Source organism: Raphanus sativus, chromosome 1 (genome assembly GCF_000801105.2).
Source record: "Raphanus sativus cultivar WK10039 chromosome 1, ASM80110v3, whole genome shotgun sequence".
Classification (NCBI taxonomy): Eukaryota; Viridiplantae; Streptophyta; class Magnoliopsida; order Brassicales; family Brassicaceae; genus Raphanus; species Raphanus sativus.
In genome coordinates, this window is record NC_079511.1 from 2,291,858 (window position 1) to 2,302,394 (window position 10,537).

Genomic DNA, 10,537 nt, shown 5'->3' on the forward strand with positions numbered 1-10,537 from the left:
TTATCGTTTAAAAGGGAAACGTGTTATGAGTTTAAACGTAAAATTAAAGGTAAGTATGAGAAAAAACTTTAAATGTGGTCTCTCATGTATAACTTCATTCCTTAATATAATTAGTTTTGAATAAATTGTGGGCCTATAAATGGGTTTTGAATAAATTGTGGGCCTATAAATGGGTCTAGTGCTCTCATCTCGGCCACTTGCTAGTATCATTCTCCCTGGCCCATTTAAATTGTCTCAGCCCAACATCGTTAATCTGAGATCCATAACCCGACACCCGACCCGGAATTATGTGAGGTCGAATGTTGCAGTGGATAGATTAATCTTCCTTTTGCTTGGCATCGGAAAATTAGGGTTTCCTCTCGCTCTTCTGAATCGTATTCAATCGGGTAATCTCCTCTCTCTCTCTCTCTCTCTCTTTCTGTGTTTGCTCATATGACAATTGTTTCTGGAGATGAAGAGGGATTTCGTTTCAGTGTATCCGAAATTCTCTTCGAAGTTTGCTGTTTCCATCAATCTAAATTCGCCAGTTTCGATCATAACAATCTTGAATCCATGTGAAATTGTTCTTTTTAAACTCTAATTCGCTTGAAAACAGTTATCCTTTGTTGTTGATTATGTGATCTTATACTCTCGAGCATTGCTTCAATTTTAACTGTTTTTCAGGATGGAGAACAGTGACATTGACATGGTGATCAGCATACCTGACACACCAGACAGACCTGTAGTGCGTCGTGCTTCCGTAAGCAGAGAGGCTAACAAAAGACATCGTTCTCCAGAAGCTCACGAGAACAACGGACATCGCTCTCGTCATTACCCCAACAACGGCAGAGCCACCAGACCACCAGCCTCCGAAGCTCCTGAGAACAACAACGGACAACATCATCGCTCTCGTCATCCTTCTGGAAGCAACGCTCTGTTTAGGAGAGCCGTTGTTGAAGCAGCTTCCGATACGCAAACTGAGAACGGACATCATCGCTCTCGTGCTTCCGGAAGCAACGCGCTGTTCAGGAGAACGTCGGTTGAGAAGGATAAAGGGAAATCCATCTGCGTTGATCCTCCTCCCCCTGCTCGGGTTGAGAGAGATCAGCGTAACGGACATGCTCTGTTTACTAATGAAGATGTAAGAGAATCACGCACAAGGAATGATGGTTATTCTTCTCCTAATAAGGGTAAAGGAATAGTAGTGGACTGTGGCTCTGTTTCCAATAGAGAAACGATTAACCTTTCCAGTGAGAGGAAACCCGTTAGAAGCACTAGAAGACTGGTTAGAAACGGCTGCATATCTCCACATGGAATAGCAGCTAGAGCTAGACAAGGTGTTGTTGATGTCACCAATAACTCCAGGGATACAGTTAGTGTTGAACAGGAACTAGCTCTTGAAGCTGCTGCATCTTCCATTGACATTAGGGAGATTGTTTCTGATAATAATCATGTTCGCGGAAGAGCTAGAGGAAAAAGACCAGAGATTCCCCCAAGCAGGTAATGTTCCTAAAACGTTATCTTTCATTAGATGCTTTGAGTGGATCCAAAGCAGATAAGTTTATTTCTTCTGCTGCTAATGTTGTGTATCTATGTTATTAGGGTGGCTAGTAGAGATGCTGCCTTGGAGGGATGGGTTAGTACGCGCAGCCGGAGTTTAAATATCAACCATGAAAGGGATAGGAGGAGGGATGAGAGTGACACTCGTGGTGCTAGTAGTTTCGTTTCAGGACTTGATGTGCTGGAAAGTGGTGCAGTTGACAGAGAAGGTAGACCACAACGGCGGCGGAAAAATGGACTTACTCCTTCGAGGTTTGAGCCAGAGGTTTCTGTTATTGGAACTTCTAACGAACCATCTAGCAGCTCGAGGACACATAACTATCAAAGACAAGGCAGACAAGTGTTGGAAATCGAAGATTCATCTCCTGAGGCAAGGTTCTCCCGGGCTCCTAGACGTGTTGAAAACGATGAATCTGATGACGTGAAAGCAAGACAGATAGAAGCAGATGCGCTGATGGCTCGTGAACTGCAAGAACAGATGTACGCAGAATCCACATTGAGAACCGAGCAGGTACTTTTTTATTCTGGATATCGTTTATATGTGTTCAATCCTTTTATAAAGGTTTCATAATAGTCTTATTTGACCTTCGTACGTTGTAACAGATGGACGAAACCATAGCCAGGTTGATGGAACAAGAGGAGAACTCTCTCCGTCCTTCTTCTAGTCGCGCTTCTACTCGTAGCACCAGAAACTCTACTAATACCGTAAGTCGCAAAACTCTAAATAGTCCTGTATCAATGTTTTCTTCAACTGGTGTTTCAGATGCGAGACTTATCATTGTTAAACATGGATTTATTATTTCTTCAACTTGCATTTGAAATGAATATGGGTTTAGGATCATCTAGAAACCGTTTGCTGATACTAATAATAAATTATAATTTACAGGTTGCGGCAGATCCAGGTGGGAGTAGTCGCGTGGAAGAACGACCGCAACAACATTCTTCTAGGAGGCGAATGAATCATCCACATACTCGTCGTGCTACTTATAGAGCACCACCACGGGTTAGATCTCGACTATTAGGCCCTCCACAGCTACACGGTGCTATGAATTTCAATTTTCCAAGTGGCATGGGCTTAGATTCGGTATTCACTGTTATTAACTCTGTTTAAGTCCCATATATGTCGCGTGAAGCTAAGTTCTTTTTTTTCTCTAAAATGTAACAGAGAATAGATTTTCTGGAGAATCTGGAGAATGTCTTTGGACACAGCTTCAACAACAGTAATCTTCTTCACATGGATCGTGACTTTACTGAGTATGTTATTAGTTTCTCTGTCATTTAACATATGATCTTCAATAATTGGAACTTTAACATATTTTCGATGCAGAGATGATTACGAGTTGCTTCTAGCTCTTGATGAAAACAACCATCAGCATGGTGGTGCTTCTACTAGTCGCATTAACAACTTGCCAGAGTCCATAGTTCAGGTTAAGCCAACGTTCACTTGTAAAATCCATTCTGTTCGCATCGACATATTGTTATTAAACCTTTCTCTTTTTTCTTGGTGTTGTGTGTGTGTGTGTGTTTTGCAGACAGATAATTTTCAAGAAACCTGTGTTATCTGTCTGGAAACACCGACGATTGGAGACACTATTCGTCATCTTCCTTGTTTTCACAAATTCCATAAAGATGTAAGGATCTCTCTACTGATTCAAAATCAAAAACCCACAAATGTAAAGAATCAACCATTGTTTTAATACGATAGTGTCTGTGTGTTGTTGTTATGCAGTGCATTGATCCATGGCTAGGACGGAGTAAAGCATGCCCGGTTTGTAAATCCTCCGTCACTTGAACAAGTTTTGCAGGCACACCGGATGTTGTTTAGAAAATTACCATTGTACCTGTTCGAGCGGGTGATTTGATTCTAGGGATCATCCTCTCTCTCTCTCTCTCTCTGGAATCATGTTGCTGATAAAAGCAAACATTGATCGTCTCCGTCTCGAGTTTGAAACACTCATGAAACAGGGGTTTTACACCCGATAAAGTGAATTGGTTTACTGTGTTTAATACTCCTTTAGCTGAGAGCTGTTCTGTAGATTAAGCTGTTGATTATCATCCTATTAATTAAAGATTAATCTTTGTTTAAACTTATACTACGGCTCTTTCTTCTTCCCTTTTTTTTTTGGGTCAACCGGCTCTTTCTTCTTCCCAATCTTCATTATTCAACTTAAAATCAAAAACACTTTAAACCTGTGAACGCATGTTATTATTCACCTTGTTTACTATAATTAGCAAGGTACAATCATTTGAAAAAGGAAAATTAAAGAGAAACGACGTACATATCCTTCATCATATCATATTTAACTTACTAAATTAGTTATTCATAGATGAAAATAAAAACATATATATATATATTTGCATGGGATTTATAGATCCTCGTCAGTGCACATGACAAAGCCTTAGTGACCTCCACCGGCGCCTCCGCCTACTCCTCCACCAGTTCCACCGCTGGCTCCTCCCAAGGCACCAGCACCACTGCCAGCTCCCACACCATCACCACCACCAACACCTGTATCGCCAACTCCAGCTCCAGTTCCTCCACCGGTAGCACCACCAACTCCTCCTCCAACTCCAGCCCCTCCACCGGTACCACCACCAGCTCCAGCTCCTCCACCGTTACCAACACCAAATCCTCCACCGCCGCCAAATCCTCCTCCTCCGGCTCCAGCTCCGCCACCCTTACCAAAACCACCGCCTATTTGTCCATTAAAGCCACCAATTCCGCCTCCAATCCAACCGCTGCCACCTCCTGCTCCAAAGCCACCTCCACCACTTATACCACCACCGCCAAAACCGCCGAAATCTTTCTTAAAGCCCTTCTTATGGATACCACCTTTGTGGAGGAGTGGACGAGGGTGGGGAAATAAGGGCTTTTCATCACCAAACTCTGCTTTCCCCACAGTAAAATCTGTGACCAAAGCAAGTACCAAAACAAACAGACACGCTTTACCAGAGATTAAACCCATAATTGTCGGAAACTACTTGAATTGTTTATAGTTAGAGAACTATTGAAAGAGAGACTATGTGTTTTAGGAGATTGCATGTCGCAGGAGTAGTATATATAGAGATTAGAGACGCTTAGAGGGAGAACGTGATAGCAGTTATTATCAGCTGTGCATAGTATATAGTGTACGTAGCATAAATAAACCGGATCAATTGGTTTTTACTTTGGTAATGGCAAGGCAATGGACAAGAAACCGATAAAAGAGTAAACCAGAATCGTGCCGGTTCAACCTGTAAAAAAGCTTTTGTGTGACAAACAAATAAATGATATTTCATCTGTCACTGGACAAGTTTTTTCTTTTTACCTTTTTGGACAAGTTATTGATGTATACATTGCCTACCCAACAACCCTATTGATCTCATCCAACCGAAAGAGAACAATATGATGTAAATATAGTTGAAGAGTTGGGAACCTATGACACCAATTATTATACACAAGCTGTTCATTGAATTGTGTTCATCATATTTTCAGTGGTTTAAGAACCAAATCAAATACCGGTTATTTAGAAAATTAATAGTTGAGAAAAACGTACCGATTTGGTTTGATATGTTAGTATGTCTCGTGAACTTATTTTCAAATTTACGAATTTTCACATGGTGTTAGTGGCAGTAAACTCTTTTATTTTTAAGAATGGAAAATCAATCTCCAGACAGAAGAAGACCGTAACAAAGAAACATATTTGCGATTTAAAGACCGAAAGCAAATGGGTCTTGTGGTAAACAAACAGAGCTTTGTATATAGAGAGCTATTGTATATGTACACTAAAGTGATTTAATCAAAAGAAAAGACATAGACTAACATTTTGGAACGAAGCTTATTTAGCTACATACAAAGAGATGGCTGATGTTGAAGTAATTTCTAAATCCACTCAACAGTTCAAAAATGCAGAAGAAACAGTCTTGGATGTATTGCTTCATTTAAAAGTTAACTAGATTTTGACCCGCGCTTTCAAAGCGCGGGTTTATGTTTGGTGAAAATTTTATATAATCACATTTATATAATCCGTCTTGTATACGTATTTATATAATCTGTTTCATATATGTATTTTATATCCAGATTTATGTTCGGTAAAACTATATTATACATGTATTTTTAGGTTTTTAATTTTGAATTAGATATTTTAAATATAAATCAATATAACAGTTTTATAGTTTTGATCGGTGTTTTGAAATTCGATTGAGACCTGCGGTTGAACCACTGGTTGAACCAATAAACAATTTTTATTTTTTATAAATAATTTTTGTTAGATAGTTGGGATTATATTTAGGAAAAAACGGTTTAAAACCAAACCATTAAATAGTTTGAGAAAAAACGATACAGTTTCAAACATGTCCGGTTGGAAAAATATTAAAATGATGCAGTATCAAACACAGAATAATCACATACCAAAATTGAATTAGGAAACCGGTGGTTAATGACAAACCAAAAACAATTAAAAAAGAAACCAATGCAAAATGTCCAAAATGTCATTAATGAATACAAAAGAAAGCCTCTTTAATAGGGATAAACAGAGTAAAAATCCAAATGTGCTTCTACTTTAATAGTATAGATGATATCCTGAAGATTGTGAGAGTCTAAAACTTGCACAGGAATCTTGTATAAGATTTGAAACAAATTAAATTTCATCAGTAACATTTGATCTTTAGTTGGTCTTCTTCTGTTTGAAGCGCTCTTAGCTTATCCACTGCAGCTTCTACCTCCAACTTCTTACTTGCGGTAAACACCGACGTCTTTATCATCACCTTATCTACCACCGTCCCATGCTTGATCAAACAGGACGCAAAGGCAAACTCTTCCTCAGAACCGCTGAAGTTAGGCATCCACAGAGCTTTCACGCGGAATTTAGCATCGGGGAACGCAACAACATTATTGTTGTCATTATCCTCTTCCCACAACTTCTTCTCCTTCTCCCAAGACTCGTTGGGACCATTCTTGTTGTTATCCTAGCACAACATAACCAAGCAACGTTTCGTGAATCATAGCTTGTTAAAAAAGCAAAATTAAGACGTTTAACTTTGAAATCAAAGCATACAAAAACACATACCTTAAATATGATCTCGAGTACCAACATTTCACAAATCCATAGACGTAAGACTTGTCGTAACCTCTCAACTTCTGTCCGACTCATTAAATCTATATTCACCGACATTGATTTATGCACATCTCCAATCAATTCACAAAGCTCACCGGATATCATGTTGTTCATAAATTCTTCATGCTGATAGGTTCCGAAAGGCTTATTATCGAAGAAACAAGAGGGGAAGTGAGAAGGAAGTGGATGTTAGCGAGGGAAACACTTCAAACGAGTAACCTTCGGAATAAAAGAGAGGCTTTGAATAAAGGAGAAGAGTAGAGACCCTCGGGTTGAGAAGGAGTATTGTCAGTTACAGCTTTCAGCTGAGAGTTAAATAGAGAAGTCGTTAGAGTTTGTTGGTCATGCTTTGTATGTTGTTGTAGAGAGACGATATGAGTCCTCTGTTTCTAGTCGCTATGAGACTATCGATAATGGTGAACTCGTGATGAGAGTGATCCATTGTTGAACAACAAAGCTGTAAACACTTACTACATATTCAATAAAGAGTTTGGGAATTTACAAGTTAAGAGATATCTTGAACCTATCATTGGTGCGGCGAAACTCGATCGAAACAACCGCGAAGCGTAGAGATGGTGGAAACGCGTCACGGAGGAGATCGGGATAAGGTGACGGCCATGGCGGTAACTCCGGCGATGGATTTGACTCAGCTTCAAGCTGAAGTGGAGCTTGCGAATCAGAAATGCGAACGACTCGGTCAGAGTGATCGTACGACGACGAGGAGGCTCGATTCGATTGAATCGAAGATGGAGACATTGTCGAGTGAATCGAAAGCAAGATTCGAGTCGATGGAGGATAAGATGAACAGTATTACAGACGCACTGACTCGGATGGAAAACTCGGCGATATTCAGTCAACGTCCGGGGAAAGAGCTCGCATCGTCATCGGAACTTCCTAATATTCAGGTACCGATTACTAATTCTGAATCGGGAAGATCTCCACAACAGTTAGGTTATCGGGGAATTGATGGAACTCTTGCCAATAGAGATAAGATGTTGCGAAAAATTGAAATGCCTGTGTTCTCTGGTGAGATGCCTTTCGATTGGATTTCTCGTGCTGAGAGATTTTTCAGGTTTGGTAACTTCAATGAGGAGGAGAAGCTTCATCTGGTCTCACTGAGTTTAGAAGGATCTGTGTTGCAGTGGTTCAACGGAGAGATCATCAATGATCCGTTTGTTAATTGGGCACAGTTCACAGAACGATTATTGGATAGGTTCAGCGGTCCTATTGATAACGATCCTGCAGCAAGATTGTTCCGTATTCAACAAGAAGGGGATATTGCAGAGTATGTAAGTGAATTTGAAGCATTGAGAAATCAAGTTACAGGAGTTGATGAAAAGAACTTGATAAGAGTGTTCTTCAATGGTTTGAAACCGGATATGAAGGAAGTAATACGTTTGAAGGAACCAGTCACATTGACTCAACATAAACTAGCGGTGTTGAAGATGCAGAAGACGACGTTCTGTAGCGTGATCAGCTCGGCCGCTAGTGAAGGGCGGGGAGGCTATCAAAGACAGACGTCAAGTAATCGAACGGGTTCTTACAACAACAAGCAACGTACTGAACCAATCAAGTTAGAAGCAACTCAAAATAAGGAGAACGTACCTCAGAACCGCAACTACGTGAGACCAAGGTTACAACACTCAGATGCAGAGTTGGATCGTATGAGGAAAGACAAAATCTGTTTCAAGTGTAAGGCACCTTGGTCACCAGCTCATCGAGACGTTTGTCCTCAAAAAGAATTTCGCGTCTTGACAATTATTAACGGCCTTGAGCTCGAAGTGGTTGATCTACGTGACGAGATTGATGATCAACCCCAAGATACGAACCCACAGACACTTTATACGTTGTCACTTAATTCGTACCTTGGTATGGAATCCCCACGAACGACAAAGATGAGGGGTTTAATACAAAACAAAGAGGTGATAGTCATGCTCGATAGCGGAGCATCTCATAACTTCATTTCACCTGAAGTTGTGAACAAGCTACAACTGAAAGTTTCTGCTGACAGTAGCTTGAACGTGTTGTTGGGTAATGGAGTGACTGTGAATGCATTGGGAGTTTGCCAAGCAGTTCCATTCCAATTACATCAAACCAACTTCATAAGTGACTTCATCTCTCTTGAACTGGGGAACGTGGATGTGATACTCGGCGTTCAGTGGCTTGAAACATTAGGTGTTTGCGAAGTGGATTGGAAGGAGCAGGTCCTTTCGTTCACCTATGAAGGGAGGTTGGTTACTTTGCTTGGCGATAAGTCCTTGCATAACACCAAACTCTCACTCAAGTCACTGAAACCAGTCAGTACAGTTGGCAAGGCAGGAAGGGAAGTGCTACTTGCTAGCTCTACTGTAACATCACCGTTTCCGGAAGTTCGTAATCAACTCTCGAAGATACTCCAAGAATATCAAGACGTGTTTGCAGTGCCTACATCTTTACCTCCATTCAGAGGAAAAGAACACGCCATTATTCTTAAACCAGGAATATCTTCTGTCTCTGTTCGTCCTTATAGATATCCTCATGCTAGCAAGATCGCAATGGAGGAGATGGTTAGCGAGATGCTCAAAAGTGGGATTATCAGACCAAGCACAAGCCCTTTTTCGAGCCCAGTCCTACTGGTTAAAAAGAAAGATGGCTCACTACGGTTCTGTGTGGATTATAGAGGATTGAACAGAGCAACTGTATTGGATAAATATCCAATACCAGTTATTGATCAGCTTTTGGACGAGTTGTTTGGAGCTCAAGTGTTTACTAAGTTGGATTTGAGGTCAGGGTATCACCAGATACGAATGGTGGAGTCGGATATCGAAAAAACGGCTTTTCGAACAGTTGAAGGACATTATGAATTCTTGGTTATGCCCTTTGGTCTTACTAATGCTCCAGCAACATTTCAAGCTTTGATGAATCAAGTCTTCAAGCCGTTCCTGAGGAGATTTGTCTTAGTATTTTTTGATGACATTTTGATCTACAGCAAAGATCAAGAAAGTCATGAAGAACATGTCCGTTTGGTCCTTCAGGTGTTAAGAGAACAGAGCTTGTTTGCAAATCAAAAGAAATGTACCTTCGGAGTGGAAGCTGTGGAATATTTGGGACACATTATTTCAGCTAAAGGAGTGGCTACTGATTCAGCTAAGACAGCGGCTATGACTTCGTGGCCAATTCCTAAGACTATCAAGCAGTTACGAGGATTCTTGGGATTGACTGGGTATTACAGGAAGTTTGTGAGAGACTATGGTAGTATGGCTCGTCCTTTAACAACATTATTAAAGAAAGATCAGTTTCAGTGGTCATCCGAAGCACAAGAAGCGTTAGAGAAGTTGAAGCAAGCTATGGTTAACGCTCCAGTACTGGCATTACCGAACTTTCAAGAGGTGTTTGTAATCGAATCTGACGCATCAGGGTTTGGTTTAGGTGCTGTATTAATGCAAAACAAAAGGCCTATTGCTTTCTTTAGTCATGCGTTAACAGCAAGGGAACAGTTGAAGCCTGCGTATGAACGAGAACTCATGGCTATTGTGATGGCAATTCGTAAATGGAAGCATTATCTGCTGGGAAGGAAGTTTCATGTACATACGGATCAGAGGAGTTTGAAATTTCTATTAGAGCAGAAAGAAGTTAACTTGGAATATCAGAGGTGGTTAACGAAGATCTTGGGGTTTGACTTTGAGATATTCTACAAGCCGGGTCCTGAGAACAAGGTCGCTGATGGGCTTTCAAGATCGATGTCCATGGCTACAATGCTTCTTACGTTGACAGTACCAACAGCATTACAGTGGGAAGACTTGTACAAAGAGATTCATGATGATGAGGGCATTCAACAGTTGACTCGGAAATTGCAAAATGGGGAGTTGCAGTCTAAGAAATATACTGTGAGTGATGGACGTTTATGGTCAAAAAGGAGATTG

The 10,537-nt window shown here is 40.7% G+C and overlaps 3 protein-coding genes across 3 annotated transcripts in view; 2 read left to right on the forward strand and 1 right to left on the reverse strand.

Moving 5' to 3' along the window:
• Positions 1–280: 280 nt before the first annotated feature.
• LOC108836841 (probable E3 ubiquitin-protein ligase RHG1A) lies at positions 281–3,647 on the forward strand. The gene is made up of 9 exons (XM_057004004.1): positions 281–386; positions 664–1,479; positions 1,582–2,050; positions 2,143–2,244; positions 2,426–2,623; positions 2,705–2,793; positions 2,867–2,966; positions 3,072–3,170; positions 3,269–3,647. Exons 2-9 carry the CDS (start codon positions 665–667, stop codon positions 3,329–3,331), a joined length of 1,935 nt encoding a protein of 644 aa, XP_056859984.1. The 5' UTR covers positions 281–386; position 664; the 3' UTR covers positions 3,332–3,647.
• Positions 3,648–3,730: 83 nt separating this feature from the next.
• LOC108836842 (glycine-rich protein 23-like) lies at positions 3,731–4,564 on the reverse strand. Its single transcript, XM_018609947.2, has one exon. The coding sequence runs from the start codon at positions 4,503–4,505 to the stop codon at positions 3,939–3,941; it is 567 nt and encodes a 188-aa protein (XP_018465449.1). The 5' UTR covers positions 4,506–4,564; the 3' UTR covers positions 3,731–3,938.
• A 2,643-nt stretch (positions 4,565–7,207) lies between these two features.
• LOC130495232 (uncharacterized) overlaps positions 7,208–10,537 on the forward strand; it is a 3,724-nt gene continuing 394 nt past the window's right edge. The window contains exon 1 of the mRNA XM_056986638.1: positions 7,208–10,501. Within this exon, the coding sequence (XP_056842618.1) occupies positions 7,208–10,501 (3,294 nt within the window). The remainder of the gene's footprint in view (positions 10,502–10,537) is intronic.